Here is a 23,346-nt window from a genome sequence, read left to right as displayed (position 1 = left end):
AGGGGGGAGGATCGGGAGGGGGCGGGTCCGGGAGGGGAAAGGGAAGAGCCAGGAGGGGGCGGGGCCAGGAGAGACGCCTGGTCTCCATCCGGGGCGGATCGCGGGGCCTCACGGACCTGGGGGCAGGACCTCGCTGCTCTCTGCCTGTTCCGGGCAGCCTTGAGTCTGGCCCACAGAGGCTGCTCACTCCGCCCCGGGACCCTCCTCCCCAGCTGGCTATTTGTGGCTTGGCTCCGGTGACTGGGCGTCAGCGTGTCCCGGCAGTGCACAGGGAGACTTCGGGCTACCCCACTCCCCGCCCCGTCCCGTACTCTCAGCCCGTCGGAGGGCTGGACGTCGGTTTCCCCAAAGACCTCAGACTCATAGTTGAACCCAGCCATTACCCTTCCTCCTGCCCCCAGCGCCCTCTTCAGCTCAACTTGCACTAAAGGCGAGCTCCCAGCCCCTGTGTGGCCCTGTCCATGGAAGCAGATCCCCGCCTAGGGGGCCAGGCACCCTTTGGTCACGGTCACCGCTACGCTCCCCACTGCTCCACTCTCCACTGCAGCTGTGTGGAGGGGATAGCCTGCATGCGTAGGAACCTGGGCTCCCCTATCTATCTCCCACCTGGATCAGAGTAGGATTCCCCATGAGAATTGGGCTGGGGTCCCTGCCCTACCACAGCCAGCGAAAGCTGTGACCCTGGGTGTGTCTTCTGCCTCAGCTCCTCCTTTGTGAAGTGGGAGGGGGCATCCTAGAGCCCTGGGGGTGCTGCAGCTCTGTGGAGGGTGCGGTGTGGAGTCTGCGGGACAGGAGGCCTCTCCAGAGGGCAGATGACCTTGTAGGTCAGGAATGGAAATCACGAAGAGCAAGGTCACTACTTCCTCTTGCTGGGGCAGCATCAGTAAGTCCCTGAGTGTCCCCTCTGGACGTCCAGGCTGCTAGGGACACGGGGACACAGACAGCCTATGACCCAGGCGGAGAGAAGGAGGGGTTCACAAGAGGAGCCTGGCATCTTCAAGATGGAGAAGGTGAGGCTCCCTGTACCCGACTGAGGGGGATCTTTGGGTACCCCAGAGTGAACCACCCCAGGGGCGGTTAGGGAGGGGCACCAGAACCTCTCATTAAAATCACCCTAGTAGACAGCGTCCTGAGGACGATCCCAGCTCAGCCAGGTTAAGGCTGCAGCGTCCTAAGGCAGCAGCAGACCTAGGGAGGGAGTGAGACTCCAGGGGCTGTCCTGGGCGGCTCTTCGCGTGGACCCGCCCGCCGCTGCCAGGGCCAGGCGGCCGAGCTCCCACAGTGCCGCCGTGTGGCCGCTAGAGGCACTGCAAGAGGCTGCGCCTGTCCCAGCCCTTGAGCTAGGAGGCTGGGCCAGGGGGACTTGCACCCGCAGGGGGACGTGCAAGGGTGCAGGGCTCACTGGCCCCGCTGAGAAGCCACGAGAAGTGAAGGTCATGACGGTCTGGAGCCCTTATGAGTAGAGTGAGGCAGGGAACTCACCACTGAGGATTTCTTAGCGAACATTGTCACACCCACTCTTGTCTACTTTATGGGTGAGGGGGCTCCCCCAAGGTCATGCACTCATAAAGGGCAGAGTTAGGACTGAGCCACCTGTGTTGGTCCTGGCACCTTCCTGGTGGCTGGAGACTGGGTCTCAGCAGGCATGCTGGCCTCAGGAGTCCTCCCCAGTGTGGCACGTCCCTGAGCCCAGGGAGATGGGCTCTCGAGACCCCCGACCCTGTTCTCCTCCCTGTTTGCCTGCTCCAGCCCCCCCCCCCCCACCCCCTGTGGGCACCACAGGCCTTTCCGCATCCCTTGGCAGCAGGCTTTGGCCCTCGCCAGGAGCGCGCACAGCTGGGAGAACATTTCTGAGGACAGGGCCTGCAGCCAAGGCCAGCGACCGGACGTCTGCTTGCCATCTTTCCGTGGCTTGGCCTGCGGCAGAGAGGGCCCTAGCTGGGGTGAATGCCTGCCAGGTTCCGTTTCCTGAGGAAAAAGAGCTTCTCTGTGTCTGGGGTAGCACCTGGCCACTGACTGCTGTGTCTCAGCACTGGCCAGTGTAGATTTCTATGCATTTGTGGAGCCCTCTGGGGCACTGGGTATCACCCCAGGAGCAGGGCCGTGCTTTTATGGGGGGCCGTTTGGTCCTCAACTCATAATAAATGGGAGATGCGGGCCAGACACCGAACAGGCATCTGGGGGAGAGGGGGGACAACTTGTCATTTATCTCTTGTGTCCCCAGCATGATCAACGCTTGGCACAGGTCACCATGTGAATGGCGGAAAACCCAGCCTAAGGAGCAAATCACCAATTACAAACAATTTATATTAAGGAACTCTTGGAAGGGCAAGGGCCCTGTTGGTCTTGTTTGCTCCTGTGTTTGCAGTGCCCACACAGACCTCCTAGAGGAAGTGGCAGGTGAGCTGTCCAACAGCTAGTGGGGACACAGATCAGGTGTCCAGGTAGAGGGAAGAGTGGAAGCAAAGGAAGTGGGGAGGGTTCTCAAAGTCTGTGTGGGGCCTGGGGGAGGAGGGCGCAGAGGACACTGTGGAAAGCTTGAATACCTGCCCCCTTGGTGGCTGTGCCACCACAGTCCCCTTGGACCCTGGGTGGCAGCAGGAAGGGCAGTGTGTCTGAACAAGGATGGGGATGTGGCCCATCTGATCAGCATAGCTGGTTGATCTAACCAGGTCTGCTGTGACCTTGGCTGCATCAGGGCAAATGGATGGAAGATTCAAGATGGGCCGGCGCCTTGGTCTCTGGCTGGCTTGGAAGGAGGACAGACCATGGCCCTTGGCAAGTGACTAATGGGGGCTTGCCACACTGTGATGCTTTCAAGCCATCCCAGCTCCTGTCCCATGGGTGGGCCCCCTCAGCTTCCCTCCCACCCCATCCTGTCCCATCACACCTCATCTTCTGTTATGCCCCTAACACATGGCTCCAGCAAGCCTGCCTTCTCCTTATGCATCAGTGATTTTTCTCTCTTTCAGACCTTTCTTATAGACTCAGACTGTTTTAGTTTATACCACTCTTAAAAAAAAGTGTTGCTCCTACATGCCCCATGAGGGGACCTTGCAGTCAGGGTCACCCGTGATCTACATGCTGCTAATCCCAGTGGTCCGTGGTCTCCACTTCCTTGATCTGTTAGCAGCAGGTGGGTCCCACCTCCTCCCTGAAACACTGTCTTCCTGACACCACCCCTCCCAGCTGTCCTCACGACATTGGTCTTGGTTTCCTTGGCTGGTTCCTTCTTGCCTCCCTCATCTTTGAGTGGAGAGTGCTCCAGCTCCTCTTTCTATGTACACACACACACCCGGCTACTCACTTGCCAACAACCCCAAATGTCTATTTCCAGCATGGAGCTCCTCCCTGAGGTCAGCTCCGTACATCCACTCACCTCCCTGTCCCCACTTGGATGCCAGTAGGCTTGTCCTCGCCAAGATGTTCCAAACAAACCTCTGAGCACAGTGTAGTCAAACGAGGTGTTAAAAAAACAATATGAAAACCCCCATGTGTTTGGAAATCAGGGTGTTTATACTTCTAGAGAACCCATGGATAAAATCAAATGGATATTAGGAAACAGTTTGAACTGGATAATGACAAAAATTATTATGACAAAATGTATGGAAGGTAGCAAATGCATTGTTTAGAAAGAAAAGCAGACCTTAAAAAAAAACAACAACCAAAAGATAGTGGGAAATGATACAGTTGCTGTGGTAAACAGTGGGGGTGGTTTCCTCACATTAAACCAGGAGTTACTGGGGGACCCAGCAACCCCATATCTGGGTGAATCCCAAAAGGAGTGAAGGCGGGACTGGAAGGGAGATTTGCACAGCAACGATCCAGCAGCGTATTCACACAACCCAGCCGTCTGTGAACAAGTGAGTGGAGACATAAAAATTGGTCCAGCCGCACAGTGGAGCACAATCCAGGCTTGCAAAGGAAGGACGCTGTGACCACGGCGAGCGCATGGATTCCACCCCCCCGACCAGGGACACTGCGCAGAGTGAAATGGATCAGGCCCAGAGGAGAGTTAGTGTCTGACCCCACCACCGAGGTCCTGAGAGGAACCAAATTTATGGAGGCAGGGAGCAGAAGGCGGGTGCCAGAGGCTGAGGTGGGGGTGGGGAGTCTGTGTTTCATGGGGACAGAGTTTACATTTGAGAAGGCGAGAAAGTGCTGGAGCTCAATGCCGCTGAACCGCACACTTAAAAAAACGGTGAAAATGGTAAATTCTATGCCTAGATACATCTATATTTACCATAATATTTTAAGAAGTTAAAAAAATCTTTTTTTAAGATTTTATTTATTTATTTACCTGAGAGAGAGCATGCACGCGCACGTGAGAGACGGAGGGAGTGAGACCGGAAGAAGGAGAGAGATTCTTAAGCAGAGTCTACACTGAGCACAGAACCCAATGCCAGCCCCGATCCCACAACCGCAGGATCATGACCCAAGCTGAAACCAACAGTCAGACACTTAACCGACTGAGCCACCCAGGCGCACGGTTAAAAAAAAATCTTTTTTTTTAAAGACACCTGCAAATTAATGAGATAAGCACACATCTCAAAAAGTCAGATGAACAACAATCCCAAAGAACTGAAAAGCAAAGGATAATAAGTCTATACATTAATGGACCAGAAGGCAAAAATACTGGAAAGAGGATCAACCAATGGCTGAAGTCAGAAAAGGAAACGTGGTATCACTCAGGGTGACCGACCCCTCTTGGCCTGCCCCGGGTCCCCTCAATGTCACGCGGGAAGCCCCGGCTCTCCAGCCCCTCAGTTCCAGGGGCCGGTGGCCACCTGCTTCAGGTCCTCAGTCATCAGAACAAGAACAAGAACATACTGGAAATAACTTCTGTCAGTAAGTCTGGAAATTCAGATATTGTGGACAAATTCCCAGGAAATTATCATTAATCAGAACCTATACCCAAAAGAAAGAGCATCTGTTTCGGTAGTTCTTAAAGGGACTGAACCCAGAATCCAGAGCCCTCTGGTGTTGGCCCCCTGCTCGGGCTCTCCCGTCTCTCTGCTCTGGGCCCGGATGCCCCAAGAACCCAGCTCTGAGGAGGAGGCCCCAGAGCACCTGGCCCAGGCTGCAAGGGGCGCTTCTCTAGGCACCGGGGTACTTTCAGGCCCATTCCCCTGCGAGGCCCCCATCCACAAACCGCCCCTTCCCAGGCCCCTCAGTTTCTCCATTTGCAGCTGGCGGGGCTGGAGGAGCCCCGTGGGCCTGCCTCCCCGTCTGGACAGGCCTATCTGAGCATCTCTTGGCGCCAGCCTGCCTGTTCACCCCCTGGGGTGTCGGCACTCGGATCTCCATCACCACGATGCAAATAACAGGTTTGGCTGGGTGGGCGGTGTGGACCTCGGGTATGACTCCTTGTGACTTCCAGGTGACAGTTTCCCACAGGTAGTGGGGACTTGTGGGACACTCTTGTCCGCCAGGCACCTGCGCCCAATGCCAGACAATGGCTCCAGCCCGAGTTTCTCCCTCAGACCCCGGTAACCATAGCAACGTGCTTCAACCCTCAAGCCTACGTTTTCCTGGAATCCAGAGGGGATGATAGACTCCTCCCCCCTGACAGCTGATGGGAGGGTGCGATGCCTGGCTGAAGGAGTCTGGAAACTGTGATGTGCAAGCCTGACCTCCCTCTGCCGGTCCTTCTCTCCAGCCAGAGAATTGAGAGTCTTGGGAGCCAGACAAAGTCACCAGGCCCGGCCCTTGTTTTGTGTTGCTGTATCGCCCAACTCAAGGATCCTGTCCCATCATGTCGTACCCTATGTGGGCACCATGCGTGTGTGCACGGGGGTGTGCATGTGCATGTGCATGTGGAGGGTGGTTGCACCGTGTTATGTAATCACGTGGCACCAACCATGGGCAATCACTCTTCTCTGACCACGTCAACCCCACGTCAACCTCCTACAGCACACTCTGAGATTCTAAGAACCGGGTTAATTAATGACTGAGTCAGCCAGGGCACCGAGGGTTCACTGGCATCCCCAAGGGGTCAGTCAGGGTGGGGACGGCCTGGCCCAGGTGGCCAGAGCCAGGTGATGGCAGTCGGGGGGCAGCTGAGGAGTGGGGATGGTGGTGCTGCACTGGATTGACTCTGGGAAGTAGGGGAACGAAGGAGAGAGGGGCAGGGGGAGAGTTCTCGGTCCCCACTGTTGTTGCTGTTATGCACATGGGAAAGTTCTGGAAGTCACAGAATAGATCCTGGGATGAACCCTATCTGCCCAGCAATGGCGGCTCCCACACTCTGCCAGGAAGAAATCAGGGAATGAGATCCCAGCATGTGCGACCCCGGTGTGGAAGGGTAGTCCGTCACTCCCCACCCACAGTGCGCAGGCTGTGACCTTGAGGCTCGAGAAGGGGGCCGGTGGCCTGAGCTCATGCAGGCATGAACGGGGAGGCCAGGTGCTTGACTCAGGTCTCCCCACGCCCAGGCCACTCTCTCCCCAGGCCCCTCTCCTGAGCTGAGGCTGCCCTGGTGTATGTGTGCGTGCACACGCGAGTGTGCGTGCTCGTGCTGACCACGTGAGTGCTTGAGGGCCTCTTGGAGCTGGGGAGGTGTGGCTTCTCCGTGCACCCTCCCAAGGTGCCCTCGGAGACTACTCCCAGGAGGGTGCTAGAGGGCGGGTGCCCCACTGACCTGGATCACGGTGTCCAGCCCCAGCGGAGACCGCTCTGCAGTGGCATCCCCGTGGCCAGGCTCGCTGGAGACAGAGCTCATCTCGGATGGGAGCACAGGACTCAGGGAGAGAGCCGGGGCTTGGCTGCCCGGTGAGTGTCCTCCTGGTGCCCTGGCCAGGCTGGGACCTGCCCCAGTGCACCCAGCCCCACACCTGTGCAGCACCTGGCTCCTCCGGTTGGTCGGTCTGGGTGTCCAGCTGCCCCCTCTGGGCTGGCGACCAAGCAGCCAACTAAGCCAGAGGCGTTGCTGGGGCAACCGCGACGCTGAGGATTGAGTTTCCCTGGAAACAAGAGTGCAGGCCCTGTTGCCATGGGGACTAAGGAACGCTGTTGTCTGCAAGCGGTCTCCTGGACACTGGAGACGCCCTGAGTGAAGCTGTTCACCTGAAAGACCACAGCCAGAGGGGCTGGCTCTCCCCCAGGTCTCCCCCTCCCCCGCCCTTGTGGGGAAGGGCTCCTGGCCTTCCAAGGGCATTCTCCCTGGGAGGAATTGTGTGCTTGGGGCCACACATCAGCTTTCTCCTAAGGGAAAATCAGAAGCTATGTCTGTCTGTCTTTCTCTCTCTTTCTTTCTTTCTCTTTCCCTTCCTTCCTTCCTTTCTTTCTAAGATTTTATTTATTTATTTATTTGACAGAGAGAGAGAGTGAACATAAACAGGGGGAGCCAGAGAGGGAGAAGCAGGTTCCCACTAGGCAGAGAGCCCAATGTGGGGCTTGATCCCAGGACCCTGAGATCATGACCTGAGCCAAAGGCAGATGCTTAACGACTGAGCCACCCAGGAGCCCCTATGGATTTCTTTTCTAACATCTAGAAAAGAACTTTCAGGTCAGTAGTGGGAATGTGTCCAGCAGATGGGTAGACTGACGCCTGGAGAGGAGAAACCACCTTCCCGAGGACCAAAGGAGACCCCCATCATCCTAACCTTGCACTTGGACGCTTCCCTCTGGAGCTCGGTCTCAAGGTAATCTATTCCACAGGTGACTTGTGCCATACTCGTTGTAACCCTGTCACTGAAAACTTTCCAGAGCCACATAAAGGACCAGCAGGGACACCCAGAGCTCACCCACTGGGGTGATGGGATCCAGGCCCAGGAGCAAGTGAGGGACAGGCACATACCTGTGTCCCTCCCAGCCTGGGCCTCCTGGGGCCTCTGGACTGAATCTGGCACTGGGCATCAAGGCAGACCGGTGTCCCCTCCCCATGCCTCATTCCAAGCTGGGTCTCTCCCAGCAGAGTCCCTCTTGAATAGGGACAGAGCTGCTGGAGATGGGCCCAGCAGCCGGGAATGACTGCCCCTCGAATGAGAGGAGACCAATATGGGACTCTGGGGATGTCCCGGGGACCCCCAGAGCCTGGGCTCCTCTGAGGCCACTCAAGAAGATGGGAGTCAGCCTGCCTGGGCAAGGCCAGAAGGGACCTGGCGGTGAGGGGGGATGCTCGGTGGGAGGGCTGCTGAGGGACTTCGAGGGACCAATCTGTCTCCTCAAGATGGAAATCCAAGACCAGGTCACCTGTGCTTAAAGGAAGCTGTCCTTGAGAAGCACGGGATCTTTGTTCCGGAATCCTCAGGGCCTCTGCTGGCTGCCCCCCGGAAGGACAGCCACCGGAGTGCCTCACGCAGGCACAGGCCAGGCTCCCCGGCTGGACGTAGTCCCACTGGGCCTGCAGGGCTGGCATGGGGCTCATTGGATAGGCAAGTGGATGGGCCCTAGCCAGTCCTTTTGTGCCAGGCCCCTCTGGACAAGCATAACCTCCAGCTTCTGAAGGTAAAAGCCGAGATCCAGATTCAGAGCCCAGGGGACCCATGCTGTAGCTTAGGTAACTTCCAGCACCCTAGGCTGCCTATAGGACCCTCCCCCCAGAATCTGAGCCCAGGGGTTTTGGAGAGATGTGAGGCAGGTGTCCTCAGGGAGGCAAAGGGAGCGGCAACATTGCTCAGGGGCTGGGCCTCCTCTGACCCCGACGAGGTGGGCTCTGAGGGCATAGAGGGTAAGGCCTGCCTCCAGTGAGTCTTCCCACCCCGGGAGCTCAGTGTGGGACATCCCTGTGGTGGTGGCACGAGGGGGCTGTGGAGGCCGGCGTCATTATCCGCCATCTCTCTCAGGAAACCAGGAGAGTTGCGGCTCCGTGGTTGGAGGGACAGCCTGTCGTGCCTCTTGCCCCTACTCCCCAACCCAACATTCACCTCGGCTTATTCTCCCCCTTAAACACTCGGGCCACACAGAGAAGCCCGGCACAGGTCAGCCTTCGCCCACACCCCAGTACCCTTTCCTCTAGGGAGATGCTCAGCCCCTCAGGGCTTCCACAGGCTCCGTGGCTTCACTGCTTGGTGTCCATGCTTGTGGCTCCTGGTCCTGGGCTGTCAATGGATGAGAAGGAGAACCTTCGGGACCAGGCAGCCCTGGGCCCAGGCATGGCTCCTGGGGAATGTTCTGGAGTGGATGGAGGGTGTTATAGAGGTCCTTAGCATGCAGGTAGCACCTCTGTGGGATGAGCAGGGGCAGGGCTCAGGAAAGACCACAACTGGTCCTAACCCAGAGCAAGAGAATGGCCTCAACTTTTTCTGTTGGTTGCCGGCCCTGGGAGCACCAGAATTTGCCACATCTGATTCAGACCCTCTCCAAGAGGGGAAGGGACCTCAAAACTCGCACCAAAGTGCTGGCTTCCTGGTGTGAAGGCCAATCCTTGGTCACATCTCTTATATTCGCTCTGACAGGCATGACAGGGATGGGTGTGGCCGGGCCTGCCGTGGATGGGACACGTTGTCCTGATTTGTCCTCTGAAGATGGGTCACACGCAGGGCAACCCCGGAGGAGAGGAACGGTCTGCCTCTGTCCTAGCCCCGCAGGGCCTCCTAGCAGCCGGGCCACCCTAACTGGCTCCAGGATCTGTCCAGGTGTCAGTCTCCTCTCCAGTGACTCTGTCCCCTGAGGACCTGCCCGCCTCCCCCCTCCCTGAGAGCCAGCTGTCCTCGGTGACAGTCCATCGGGACGGTGGGTGATCACTCAGGAGAGGAGTGACTCCTGCCAGCAGCTGTGGTTCAACTACCTAGGGTCACGGCCTCCATCGGGTGTGTCCCTTGCAGGTGCTGGACAGGAAGCAGGCTGCATACTCTGCACTTACGTTAAATATAGACTCCTTGTGGACACTCGGGCTCAGGCACTGCCCGTGGGGGGAGTGCCCCAGGCTACTGGTCACTGTCAGTGTGTCTGTACCCCTGAACCAGGGGACAGAGGTAGCAGCTATGTAACTGAGTGGTTGGATTTGAGACCCTCAGAACCCCTCTCCCCACAGCCTCTGCCAGCCCCCTTCTTGGGCTGTGGCAGCCCCAGCCTCCTTCCTGCCTTGCAAAGCTTCATGGCTTAGCTCTGCTCCTGGTTGCCTCTGCCACTAGCTGAGGATGGCCACCTCTTGGGTGACAGTGCTGGCCCACACCTGCTTCTCCTTGGGGGACCCCAAGTGTCCACAAAGAGCCGGACAGCAGCCTACAGATGAACCCTCACACCCCAGCCACCAGCACACATGCATCTTCCACAGGAAGGTCTGCCTATTTCCTCCCCAGCGCCTCTTCAGTGCCCTCCGTCTCTCCTGGGCCAACACCCCTGTCAGCTGCCCTGTGGGCTGTCACCTCCTATGTGCAGTCCCACGTGTCCCTTGCTCGATGGTGTGGTGCAGGTAGAAGGGTGTGATGGGCTTTATGCCAGAGCTGGGCACCCCTGTGCTGGTCTCTGCAAAAGGAGGCAGTTGGCCGGGTAGCCAGCCCCCAGCCCCAGGCTCCCGGGCAGGTAGTACAGCCCCCGTGTCCTCCCTAGACCAGGGGAGGGAAGACCGCTCTGGGGCTGGTGGGAGAGGCCACCTTCGAAGAAGCAGACCCGCGGGGCTCCTGGGCAATGATGGGCCGGGGGGTCAGGATGGATGACGGCCCATGGGACCTAGGGGACGAGGGGAGGTGATGGGCAGTGATGGGCGGGGGGTCAGAAGATGGCCGCTGGGATCGGGGGGACGAGGAGCGGTGATTTAAGTCCTGTGCTCTGTGCCTTTCATGTCTAGTGACTCTGCAGAAGATCCCTTCAAGAAATCACCAGAAACCGAGGGGCAGCATAAACCCACAGGCTGCTGGTGCTCAGACGGTTGGGCTGTCACGCCCAGTGACAGGGATGTAGCTGCGTGGGAGCCCTGCGGAAGCCGAGGGCCAGAGCCATTTCCTCGTTCTCACCACGTGAGAAATCCCTGAAGGAAGCCTGGGCGGGGATGCGGGCTGTGATCCATTTGGGGGCTGGGGACCCCTCCTCCTAGGGCCTGGCTCCCTTCCCTGTAAGCCCCACCACCACTTTGGGATTGTCCCTCCTGCCTGGACTGTTCCCCTGCCAAGCGAGGGCCCCGTGCGGAAGCGTGGGGCCCGGCCTTCTCTGAGCCCTCCTTCCCACTCTGTGGGTTTGCTCCTTGCCCCTGATGTCCAGCACACAAATGCTCCAGCAGCTTGGGCTGGCCGGTTGGTCAGACCGCAGCCTGGGGATGGCTGTGAGGAGCTTGTTTCTCTCTCCCGCTGTGGTTTCTAGTTTGCTGGCTCCTGCCTCGTCTCCCTGGGCTCAGCTTCCTGAGTGACCGTGGACCCTGGTGCCTGACGGCTCTGGGGTCCGTGCCCTGAGGCCCCTTCACCACAGCCCCACCTCGGGAGTGCAGGCCCCCTCCTGGGGCCAGGCCTTGACCCCGTTGGCGCTATGGCTCTTCCCACCCCTAGCCACTGGGGTCCACGTGGGCTACACCCTGTCCCCCTAACCCACCCCAGCTGCTTCCCGGTCTCTCTGCTTCCCATAGGGCTTCGTCCTCAATCCCCAGCCCGTGCCACAAGCCTGCAGCCTGTACTGGAGGCTGGAGGCAGCTGGGAAAGGAAGCAGGGCCTTCTCAGCAGGACTCCAGGGAAAAGCGGCAGGCTGGGGCCGGGGGAGACACCCCATTTCCCTGCTGCTGCTGCGACCTTCCTGGGGTGAGTTAGGAGGAGGAGGACCAGGTGGGGCAGACACACAGGCCGGGCCCGATAGGCTTGGATGTTCCACAGAAGCAACGAGTGCGCGCTCACAGCTGCAACCCATGCCAGTCAGATGTGCATGTCAGATTCTGGCCACCCTGACTGCGTGTCCTGGATGTGGTTGGGCCACAGACCAGCATCCAGCTGAGATGGGGTTGCCCATGACCACCAGGCCACTGCTGACAGTGGGGCTTTAGGGACCCCGGGAGCCAGGCCTAGGTGTGTGTAGTTTGGCATGCACTGCTGTTCCAACCTTAGGCCCACAGAAGCCACATGTGGGAGGGACCCTCTGGTGCTGGAGCGCTCACTTCAGCAGCTCCTGCATCCATGGCACACAGGAACTGCCCGGCCCACCAGGGGCATCGTGCAGAAAGGGCTGCTGGTTTCTGGGCAGCTGGTGGCTGTAGAGGTGTGGGTCACCATCAGAGCGTGGCCGTGTCTTGGTGGCCTATCCTGTGCTCCCTGTTTCTCTGCCGAGGGCTTTGCTCCCAGGCCGGCCAGCAGCTCGCCCAGCGGCTCCCCCAGGGTCTCTTGGAGAGCAGCTTCTGGGTATGTCTTCTCTTGAGGTCTGACAATTCTGTGTGAACCCCTGAGTGGAAGCAGCTTCCAGCCAGTGCTCTGGGCGTATGGGCTGAGTGAGAAGGGGAGGGCCTGGAGAGAGAGGCCTGCCCCTGGGCCCAGAGGAAGGGGCCCCCTGGGACTCTGTGGCTGATTCAGGCCTTGCTGACCCTTTTGGGAGATCACACTTGGCAGCTCAGGCAGCATCTGTTTTTGCGTGGGCTGGCCCAGAGCTGTGGCTGATAGATATGGTCTGGGCAGGAAGGCCTAGGATGTCTGAGTGGCAGCCCATGCTCTCTGAGGGGGCTAGTGAGCATGGGGGGCCTCGGAGGTCACATGGGGTCTGCTGCCAGACTCCCATGGTCCACTTTGTGGGCTGCATGTGGGTCCCCCTCTTGTAGCACAACCAGGAGCTCCAGAAGTACAGGATCAGGACGCTTGCGCTGATCTCCCTCGGAGAGGGAGTCCTCGGACACGGAAGCTGCATGAACCTGTGCTGGGGGTGGCATGTCCACCAGCTGGCAAACTCCTTTGCTGACTGCCCACCACGCGGACCCCCGTGACCCTCCCGGGCCCCTCACTGCCCCACCCTGGGGTCTGCGGGGTGGTGGTCCTGGGTTCTGTGACCTGCAGCCCCTGAACTCCATGGCTCCTCTGTGGTCAGACACTGCCCAGTGGGCCAGGGCTGCTCTTGCATCTTCTCTCCCAGCCCTGCCCTTGCAAGAGATCAGGTGCGAGCGGTCTGTGAGAAGTCCAAGGGCATACACAGAACTGCCGTGGGGCCTAGGGCCCGGGGCCCTGAGCCCCAAGGAGGGGGGTATGTGGAACACATGTCACAGGGAGTGGTAGTGGAGGCAGTGAGGGCAAGCTGACCAGCAGTGGAGGGGAAAGCAGACAACTGGCCTTGGACACTTTGGTGTCACTCTCCCTGAGGAGGGGGCTCCCAGGACCGGGGGTGGGGTGCACAACATTGGGGCCGCCCCTGAGTCGGGGAGGTCCCTGCAGCGCCGTGCCTAGTGGGGCCACCTGCTCTCCTGGGGGAATTCAGGATTGCCCTGAGGTCCAAGGAAGCTGGAGAAATGTGATATCACGGGTTGCAGATGGTGGAGCCAAGGCACAGACAGGGCCAGAGTCAGGAGCGCGGGACCCAGGTCCTCCACAGCAATGCCCCTCCCTATAGGTCAGAGTCCCGTGAAAATGGAAGGGCCACACGGAGTGTGTGGTGGGGAGCAGAACACAGTATGGATGGGGTAGGACGCCGGCCAAGGGCATCAGCATCCTTGACACTGAGCAGCTGCCCTGGGAGAGGGACTGACGTGCTCTGGACAACCCCAGAGGACAGGACCAGGCCAGGTCTGAGGGAGGAAACTCGTCTTTTCTTTGATGGTGCTATGGGCTGCACTGTGAGGTGGTGAGCTCTTTGTCCTGGGAGGTATGAAAGAGAAAGCCAGGCCCTGGGGGTTCCAAGGACCAAGAAGTGAGCACCTTGGATCTGGGTTCTTTTTTTTTTTTTTTCTTTTTTAATATTTTATTTATTTATTTGACAGAGATCACAAGTAGGCAGAGAGGCAGGCAGAGAGAGAGGAGGAAGCAGGCTCCCTGCGGAGCAGAGACCCTGATGTGGGACTCCATCCCAGGACTCTGGGATCATGACCTGAGCCGAAGGCAGAGGCTTTAACCCAATGAGAACCCCAGGTGCCCCTTGCATCTGGGTTCTGCTTGCAGCTCTGTGTATCTGAGGCCCAAGTATGGGTGGAGGAGAGGGCTCACCCTGAGGGCTGCAGGGCTGTGTCTCCGGGAAACCTCATTAGGGGCTATCTCCAAGTTTACTGTTTGCAGACACTGGGTGCGGGGTGGGGGGGTGGGGGGGTGGGAGGTGTGTGCATATAGGGCTGGCCCAGTAGGGCCAAGGGTCAGCGGGGGCGGCTCCCTGGTGACTGGTTGGGACTTGCCCACCTGAGCTGGGAGACAGGCTGGGCCGGGCAGGGCTCCCAGTGCTGTGCTGAAGCGGCCAGTAGGGCGAGACTTTCCACCCGGTAAGGAGCCCAGGAGATGTCCCCTAGAGCTACAGACCCAGGTGGGTACAGGCTTCCTTAAGGTTGAGCTAGGGCCTGGGGTTGGGGTTTGGAAGTGTGGCACTGCAGGGAGAGGAGGCAAGATTCTCACCTGGGTGGTGGGTTGGCAGGTGACCCCCCCAATTGGAGGCTCCCCAATTCTGGCCAGGCATAGGTGCCTCAGTGGAAAATGAGGTTGTTGGGGGAGTGCAGACCCCCTAGCCTGCCATCCAGGCTCCTCAGAGGCAGCTGCAGTGGGCTGCCCCTCCGGGGGCCTGGGAAGGCTACCACCAGCTCTCACCTTTGTCATCTGAGCAAGGAGGCTGTCCTGTGTCCCTCCCCCAGGCTGGTGGGAGACTGCGTGTCACAGAGTTTCTGTGGCCGCTGCACAGGGATGGGGGGGCCACCAGGAATGGCCTGCGGGAGGTGGTCAAGCCATGGCAGGAGCGCAGCCTGACTGTGGTATTTCTCCAGGGCTCTCTGGAACTGCTAAGAGGCACTCTGTGTGACAGGAGGGAGGAGCCAGAGCTGAATTGTGACCCGGCCCCTCCCCCTGCCCTAGGCTCCCAGTGACATTCCTAATTGTTGGGGACTGACTCACCCCCACTTCAAAGGCCGGGCCTGGCTCAGCTATTTAACCCAGTGGCAGCTCCGGAATTCTGCTCTGCGGAGAGCTGGGGCCCCACCCGCAGACCTGCTCCTCTCCGGGGCCTGCATACATCCTTGGGTCCTCGGTCCCTGGCTGCCCCTGTGCCCTGGCCCCAGCCATGGCCGTACAGGTGTCCCTGTGGCACCACTACCTGCAGGCCATCCGCTCGAGGGGGGCGCCCCGGGCACAGGACTACCAGCGAGCAGAGAACGTGCTGCTAGTGGTGCTGGAGCGCGTGCATGAGCTGGACCCCCGCTTCCTCGTGGACTACTCCCGGGACCTGGAGGCCTTCCAGTTCGCCTTGCGCTCCTCCGAGGATCCAGTGCGCATGGAGGTACCCCTGTGGGTGGATGCCGAGGTCCTCCTGGTTGAAGAGGTAGGGGCCGCCGAGGCAGGGGATGGCCCCACGTCCTGCCGCCTGGGTGTCCCCAGGGAAGGGGCCAACCTGGAGCAGTGGACAGCCGAAGATGTCTCCAGCATCTCCTCGGAGGGGAGTGGCACCTGCTGCAGCCACATTGTGCCCAGCAAGGTCCTGCGTGTCCTCAAGGACCTTCTGGTGGCAGCCATCGTGCACTGCAAACACCAGAGCCTCATCGCACCAGGTAGCCACCAAGCAACTGTTGGAACACGCATGATGGCAGTGTGTGTGTGTGTGTGTGTGTGTATGCGTGTGTGCCTGTGCGTGCACAGACGGGGTCTCTCAGTGTGTGTGTTGGGGCACATGTGTGATGGCTGTGTGTGCGTGTATGCGTGTGTGTGCACAGACGGGGTCTCTTGGGGTGTGTCGGGGCACACGTGTGATGGCAGTGTGTATGTGTGCACGTGTGCGCATACATGCATAGACGAGGTCTCTCAGTGTACACACTGAGAGGGCACACGAGTCGAGGGACATTGCTCTGAGGTCCTTTCTAGCTCCAGACACTTCTGAGAAGACAGGTCATGTGTTTCCATGTCGCCTGATGACTTTGGTGGCCACAGTGGACAGGCTGTTACTAGTGAAACAGCTGGAAACGACGCCTGCCAGGGCACCGTCTTCCCGCTGACCTGCTAGATGAGGGTCCGGCCACAGGTCTGGGCGAGGGGTCCTGTTACCAGCTCTGGTTCAGCCCGCTGTCCTTACAGATGTCCCTGAGTGCAATCCCTGGTCACATCGCACTGGGAAGAGTATGTGTGTGCATGTGTATATGTATGGGTTACGGACGCATGTCTGAGTGTGTGCACATGTGTAGGTGGAAGTGTGTACATATGAGTGAGTGAGCGTGTGTGCAGGATTGTGGACACGTGTGTGAGTATGTGCACATGTGCATGCAGAAGTGGGCGCACATGAGAGTGTGTGTGGACGTGTGTGTACACACACACAGTTTTGTTTCCATGCATGGACCGGTTGCTACTTGGTGTCCTGGGCCCTGAGCAGGCTCCATGCTGGAGTCTGGCCTTAGTGTCTTGTCTGGGTGCCCACATGGTGTGACTCGGGGTGGTGAGCCCCTAGGGAGTGCAGGGCTCCTGGCTGAACCACAGATGGCGGGTTTCCCTCCAGTGGGGGCCGCTTGGACTGTGAGAGTCCCGGGAAGAGGCAGGTGCAGAGATCCAGACAGCAGGGCCTCCTCCTGGGGACCAGAGCAAATATATTGGGTTGTCCTGGCAGGGACTGGGAACCAAAACAGAATGCCCAGCCTCCCTTGGGAAGGACAGGCCCATGGTGGCGGCTGGTCCTCATGTCTGCTGTGATGCCAGAGTGAGATAGCCCATCTCGGGGAGAGTGACCCGCCCTGGGCTGTTCAGAGTGGCTCCTGGGTGGACTTCCAGCCCCAAGAGGGAACAACTTCCAGCTCTGGCCCCTCCCAGGCCTGCCTGGTGACCTGGGGCCGGTGGCCACCTTCTCGGGGCAGTCGGAGCCTGTCATTAGGCCTGCCCAGCTTCCAGCCCCTTCCACATCTTCTCTGCTCATCATCTGAACCTCTCAATTACCGCAGGGACTTGTCTGTCTGCCTCTGTGACAGATCATAGCCACTCCCACCTGGCCTTAGCCCCTGCCGGCCCTGGGCCCGTCTGGGAGCAGACACACCTGCTGGGGTGTGCCAAGCCTGGGCCACTTGGGCGCACTCTGAGCTGCCCATCTTCACTATCCCTGGGACTCCACCGTCCTCAGTTCCTGGCTAAGAGAGCAGAGGCGCCTGGGACCACACCCGCCTGAGTTGAGCACGCAGGGAAATTCCAGGCATTGCTTCCTGACACGTACCTTAAAAGGGAAACACAGCAGCTCCCTCCAGGTGACAAGGTCCAGGATGCTCCCACCCAGGGCAGAAACTGGTGAGACCAGCCTAGGGGCTAAGGCAGGGTGTGGCTGTGACCTGGCTGGGGCTGCAGGTGTGGCTGCCTTCCAAGCCTAGCTGCCTGCCTCCACCTCGGGAAGGTGTGACCGGCAGTAGATAAGGAAATAAAGCCACCACCTGCAGCTCAAACCCTGAATTGGGAGGGGCCAGGGATCACCCAACTCCTTTCTTCCTTTAACTAACAAGGAAACTGGGGCTCCTGGAGGGGGATAGAGTGGCCCAGGGGGCAGGACCAGGACCTGCTCTGGGCTAGGTCCCCAGAAGTGGCCCCAGAACTACCGTATAGGAGACTTGGGGGAAGGGTCTGCCTAATGGGGGAGCAGGCTCCTTCATACAGGACCCCCAGTGCTGCGAGGGGCGTTGGTGGGCTGTGTGCAGTGGAATAGTTTGGGAATGCAGCTCCTGCGCTCAGTCCCGTAGAGACCTTTCTCCTAGGCACATACTGGGGGCCTCCTTTGGTACATGTCTCCCAGAAGGTTGGTCCCTGACCTCTAACCAGCACCCTCGCTGGGCAGCGCCAGGGGAGGGAAGGGGCGACCGCTCTGAATCCAGTGTTGGCTGGTGTTGGTCAGGGCTGGAGATGCGAGGGTTCCCCACACTGTTCAGCTCCCCTTTCTCCCTCTGTGGTATCAATATGTTTTGGCGGGCGGTGGCGGGGGGAGAGGGACAACGGACATGGAAGTCCAGAGGGCCCCGGGTCACACCAGAGTGCCCCTACTGTTCTTGGAATGTCCCCTCCTGGCTGGTCTGGGGGCTCTGGGTCAGGGGAGTGGGCGCTGGGCTGCGTCAGCCATGAGGGATGTGGGAGCATCTTTACTCCCATGTGCAGTCTGGGATGCGGTTCTGGGGACCCAGGGTGTGGAGTAGAATGAGGGAGGGCAGGCTCATTCATTGTCAGCCCTCGGATTCAGACCCTCCTGGGAACTGGGCACTAAGCATGTCCAACATCAGGCCTTCAGGGACACGTGTGCGGCTACACGTGTGCTACATCCCAGGCCGTCCTGCACCTCCTCAGACCCTTCCAAGAGGTGTGAAGGGCAGCCTGAGATGGGGACTCCAAGACATGGCGGTCGTTGCAGGGTCTCTGAACGCAGACAGCCTGAGGGAGGAGGAGCTCCATCTGTCCCTGCTGGTTTCCAGTGGCTGGAGAACAGTGTGCTTCCACGTCGTGCCTGTGGTACGAAGAAGGCAGAGGGTACCCGCCCTGGAGGGGGCCCAGCTGATGCATGGGTTCCCTGAAGGCAGCTTGAAAAGGATCGTCAGCCAAAAGGTGGCGCTGGTACCAGCCAGTGCTCAGCACTGGAGGTAGGACATGCCTCCTGGGGTCTGGGGGTCCTGGGGAACTGGCAGGAAGGGGGCTGCCCCACCACTTTTCCCCTCACTCTGAGCCGGAAGGTCTGCAGTGATGTCCCCCCTGCCCTAGCCATCCATACCAATGTCACTGGGATCTCTGAGGGGCAGGGCATGTGGGATCTGGCCAGGATGCTCACTCCTTACCGCCAGCTTTAGCTCCTTGCAGCTGCAGGGAGTGGTGAGGGGGGAGCTGTGCCCCCACCCCACGTGAGGAGTGGGCAGGGCAGGCTGTGAGGAGAGACGGGGAGAAACTGGGAAGCGCAGGAGGCCGCCTGGAAGGGAACCCTCGAGACCTGGACTGACACCTTTGTTTCAGGTGGGAAAGCGGCAAAGGACAGAGACTTATCTGGGTCACGCAGGGTCCTGGGGTGGCTGGGAGGGGTCCCCGCACAGTGAGGGTGACCAGAGGAATTTGCTAGCATCCTCCCAGATGGGATATGGTGTGTCCCCCACCCATGGGGTTAGCTGCGTGTCTCCTCCCCAGCCAGCCTCCTGTGGACCTCCAGTCTCCATCCCGGTGAGGTGCTGAGGCCCCTTCCTCAGACGCACCTGCAGGAAAGGGAGGCCCTGAGTTGGTGTCTGTGAGATAGAAAGATAGAGTCGGGGGTGGGGGGCACGTGGTGGAGGCTGAGCTGCCCTTGAGACCCCCAAGCCAAGGGCAGGGACTGAGCCCCCTCCAGCTCCGAAATGGCTTCCACAGCATCTTGCAGGCAGGGGTGGTGTGATTTGAGGGGGGTGACCCGCCCACCAGTTCCTACGCTGGGTGCTGCTTCTGGGAACAGGGCACCTGGTTGGGGTGGGTGTTGCTCTTACAGGTAATTCTTGGAAGTCAACGATGTTCATGGAGCTGGCTATGCCCTCCTGTGGCCTTCTGCCCCCAAAGAAAGGCTCCCCTGAGCGCCTCTGAGCCCCTCACCCTGAGCAGGGCTTTGTCCGGGCTTGTGGGAAGGAAGGGAGGGTAAGCTGGGCAGTCACGCGTGCAAGCCAGCAGGGAACGATCCTTCCCCTGTCCCTCCATTCAGACTCTGAGTGTGCAGGCAGTCGGCTGTCCAGTACTGAGACTCCACAGAGGGGGGCCCTTGGGGGGGACCTCAGATTCTACCCCTTTGGTGGCTCAGCAAGTCCACAGTGAGTGCCACGGGGGTACAGTGCCCCAAGCTCTTGTGTGGCCGCCCGGGGAAGGCTGGACTTGCCAATGGGGCATGGAGTGGACGTGCGAGCCCAAGGACCAGAACTGCCTATCCACCCTGGGCAGGTCAGAGTGGCACCTTCCTGTCCACACAAAAGGGCCAAGATGGCCTGGAGGCTCCTTCCACCTCTCCATGTTGTGGGGCCTACATGTCTCTCCAAGAACACTGGCCTTTCCCATTTGACTGCCCAACACGTACAGGCCTGGGAACCATGGGGAGGGTGTGCTGGGTGCAGCCACTGGTCCTGTCATGGCCTGGACCGCATGCGGGTCCTCTCGCGGGGAGGCCACAGAAGCTGGGGGCTTTTCTTCCTGGGGCGAAGTGGTGGGGGCAGGCTGCCCAGACTCCTGGCTGGGGCCACAACGCTAACCATCTGTGGTGTGCCTTTCCCGACTCCCAGGGTCTGCACTGACTACTTGCTCACCAGACTGCTAGGTGCACTGGGCTCCTTCCCGGGCCACCGCCTGGACAGCCTCTCCATCCTGGACCGGGTCAACCACGAGAGCTGGCGTGATGGTGGCCAGAGCCCTGGCCTGACCTTCGGCCATCTGAAGGTGCATGGGCCAGGGGCGGGGGATTCTCGGGTGCAAGGGCCCCTGGCGGCTGTGAAGGTCACTGGCCAGGTATTCCCCCTCTGAGAGGAAGCAGCCCTGTCTGCAGCTCTCAGCTGCTCACTAGGCTGCTGGGACTTGGCTGGAGCCGTGTCCTCCTTGGCCTGTGTGGGGTCTGCCCGTGGTGAGCTGTGTTGGGGTCGGGGAAGCAGTGTAAGGCTGGTCTTCAGGGGGGCTAGGGGTGTGGGCTGGCCTGTCACAGGAGCTCCCTCTGACCCATTCACCATCCCTTGCAGGCCTCCATTCCACCTCTGAGGGGTTGCCATCTTCTGGTGGGGGGGGTGGCCTTGGGGTCTGGGGCAGTGGCTCCTGAGCCCCACAGTGAGCGAAGGATGATGGGGGCTGGTGGGAGGAGGGGTAGTGAGGGCACAGAGAGGTAGCTGCAGTGGTGTGGCAGGGGAGGGGCCTCTGGCTAAGGGCCTCAGGGAGAGGGAGAGTAGAGGGTGCCTGGTGCAGTCAGGAAGCTCCATTCTTAGGGCTTTTTCACACACACACACACACACACACACACACACACAGGCACCAGGACAATGCCCAAGGATAGGGTTCTTCTGCTCAGGCTGCCTTGCGCAGTAGGAGATCATGATCATCTGAGGGGAGTGGGGCAGGAAGCAAAGGGCCAGAGGAGCTGAGGGGTCCTGGGATGGGAGCTGGTTGGGGGCGGGGTACCTCGCCCTCGGGGAGTTGGGGAGGGGCCAGAATAGAGACTGTAGGTGGGAAGGAGCTGAGCCCACCCTGGGACCTCCAGGAGAGGCAGTGAGTGTAGGGGAAGGTGCTGGTGGGGCAGAGGGCTGCAGAGTCATGGAGTGTGGGGGAGGGGTACCGATGGGACAGGGGGCTGCTGGTTGGGGGGTAGGTTTGGACGAGGGGGGTGGGTTGCAGGGGCCAGGTGTGAGGCTGGTGGGGAAGCCGGGTGGGGTGGGCTGCCCCTGGGCTGGAGCAGGCCACATGCTCGGGTGGGCTCTGACCCCCAGTCCTGCCTCAGACTGTGCTGCTGTGGGCTGCAGTGCTCTTCCCGGAGCCAGAGGACTGGGCAGAGCTGCAGGGCGCCGTGTACCGGCTGCTGGTGGTGCTGCTCTGCTGTCTGGCCACCAGGAACCTGCCGGACTTCCTCCACCCCGAGCGGAACCTGCTTGCGGACACCGGGCTGGACCTTAACGCCCTGTACCAGCACGTGGAACACTTCGCCAGCCAGCCAGAGCCATCCCTGCGCATCCACGTGACCCACCTGGGCCGCAGCCCCCCGCCGCGCCTCGGCAGTGGGGTCAAGGCGCTCCTGCAGCTGCCTGCCAGCAACCCGGCCTACTGGGCCACCGCCTACTTTGACGTCCTGCTGGACAAGGTGGGCGTGGCAGGATGAGGGGGTCTCAGACAGGCCCAGGGGGACATGAGGTGGGCACAGAGCTGGAAGGCCGGGTAGGTCGGTCCTCTGGTCGGCAAGATTGGGGCATCTGGAGGCCAGACAGGCCATGAGGGCCCCTGCCCACTAGTGCCCCTGGAGGCCAGGTTTGAGCCAGCCTCCGTTACCCACCAGAACTGCCCCTAAAGCCACACATGACCAGAGCTCGAGCCCCACCTTCCTACCCTGGGACTCTCTTCCCGGTGAATGGGTGTGGCTGTCCCTGGGCCTCACAGGGACAGTTTCCTGCTGCCTCCCTGCACTCAGGAGTCCCACGCTGTGTCCCTAGGAGTTTACCCCCATGGCCTGTTCAGGGTTTACTTGGCTACTCTCCCAGTTGCCCTTCTTTGAGCCCTCAAGGTGCCGTCAGCTCTGCTAAGCCCTCCCTTCCCCTGCTCCTACTGAGCTCATTCCTGTTCCTTTCCCCCAGGGCTGACCCCCACCCTCACCTAAAAAGCCAACACAATCTCCTTCCAGGACCCATGGGGGCTGGAGGGATGAAAGCAAGAGTAGAGTTGCCTCCTCAGCCCTCTCCAAGCACCTGGTGGGGCCTTCTGTGTGTCAGGCCCACCTGGGGAGGATACCTGTGTGTGAAGAAGGACACCTGAAGGAGAGGGCCCTGGGTGGGAGAGGACCGTGCAGGTTGGGGAGGACCAGGCAGAGACCCAGAGGCAGGAAGTGCTGGTGGTGAAGGACCATGTGTTGTCCCACACTGTGTCTAGGCTCCTGTGATGCGTCCCCCAGACAGCTCCGTGACCCCACTATGCCCTGTCCCATCTGCAGTTCCAGGTCTTCAATATCCAGGATAAGGACCGGATCTCGGCCATGCAGAGCATCTTCCAGAAGACCAGGACTCTGGACAACGAGGAGTGCTGAGCAATCCCCTAATCAGTCTTTACTGCCCACGGCCTGGCCCCACGGCCCCACAGAGGATAGAAGGCCATTTGCAGAGGAGAATGGGCTTCACCTGGAGGCAGGTGGTGGGTAGTAGAGATGTCCATAGGGACCACCTGTCTGGGGATGGCCTGGTGGGGGTCTGAGCATGCCGGGCAGCAGGCCCCCAGGAGCAGCAGCCTGACCCCCCAGGGCCCGGGATGAAGGCGCCTTGTGCTTCACCAGATGGGTATTGATCCATTCTGTGTGATGTTATCAGACTCTCAGAACCGGGCGTCTGCATGAGACCTGGAGCTCAACGGCTTGTGCCCACCTATGTCACATGCTGCTTTGTGGCCACGAAATACTGTATATCTGACCTTGAATAAAGGAACGCACTGGATACAGTGGGGATGGCACCTACCACTTTCTGTACATCTGCATGGAGAATATTTCCCCGGGAGACATAGAAGTGAAAGAAGCTAGTGGGCAGTTTCCAACTTTGTTCATTTCCTGTAAATGATCACCCTCTTCCCCAAATGTCCCCACCTTCTAATTCATCGAATGAACTGAAGCCGACAGGGGACACCTGCAGGTCCCATTGCCTACCTGTGC

At 59.9% G+C, this 23,346-nt stretch overlaps 2 protein-coding genes across 5 annotated transcripts in view; one reads left to right on the top strand and one right to left on the bottom strand.

Annotated features, from left to right (window-relative positions):
• The window catches only part of CROCC2 (ciliary rootlet coiled-coil, rootletin family member 2), a 59,985-nt gene extending 52,528 nt beyond the window's left edge, over positions 1 to 7,457 (bottom strand). Inside the window, exon 1 of the mRNA XM_059393892.1 lies at positions 6,641 to 7,457. Within this exon, the coding sequence (XP_059249875.1) occupies positions 6,641 to 7,156 (516 nt within the window). The 5' untranslated portion in view covers positions 7,157 to 7,457. The remainder of the gene's footprint in view (positions 1 to 6,640) is intronic.
• A 95-nt stretch (positions 7,458 to 7,552) lies between these two features.
• On the top strand, positions 7,553 to 23,150 carry MAB21L4 (mab-21 like 4). 4 transcript variants are annotated; one of them, XM_059393893.1, is made up of 8 exons: positions 7,553 to 7,643; positions 10,733 to 10,901; positions 11,501 to 11,669; positions 14,886 to 15,574; positions 18,385 to 18,610; positions 20,249 to 20,402; positions 21,445 to 21,801; positions 22,642 to 23,150. In XM_059393893.1, exons 4-8 carry the CDS (start codon positions 15,091 to 15,093, stop codon positions 22,732 to 22,734), a joined length of 1,314 nt encoding a protein of 437 aa, XP_059249876.1. In that variant the 5' UTR covers positions 7,553 to 7,643; positions 10,733 to 10,901; positions 11,501 to 11,669; positions 14,886 to 15,090; the 3' UTR covers positions 22,735 to 23,150. The 4 variants fall into 4 exon arrangements, with proteins under 4 accessions (XP_059249876.1, XP_059249877.1, XP_059249878.1 ...); XM_059393894.1 differs by having other exon boundaries at positions 14,798 to 15,574; XM_059393895.1 differs by lacking the exons at positions 7,553 to 7,643; positions 10,733 to 10,901 and having other exon boundaries at positions 11,507 to 11,669; positions 15,130 to 15,574.
• Positions 23,151 to 23,346: the final 196 nt, after the last annotated feature.

This window comes from Mustela nigripes, chromosome 3 (assembly GCF_022355385.1).
Source record: "Mustela nigripes isolate SB6536 chromosome 3, MUSNIG.SB6536, whole genome shotgun sequence".
Classification (NCBI taxonomy): Eukaryota; Metazoa; Chordata; class Mammalia; order Carnivora; family Mustelidae; genus Mustela; species Mustela nigripes.
Note: the sequence above shows the minus strand (reverse complement) of the source record. Positions and strands in the feature narration are given on the sequence as shown.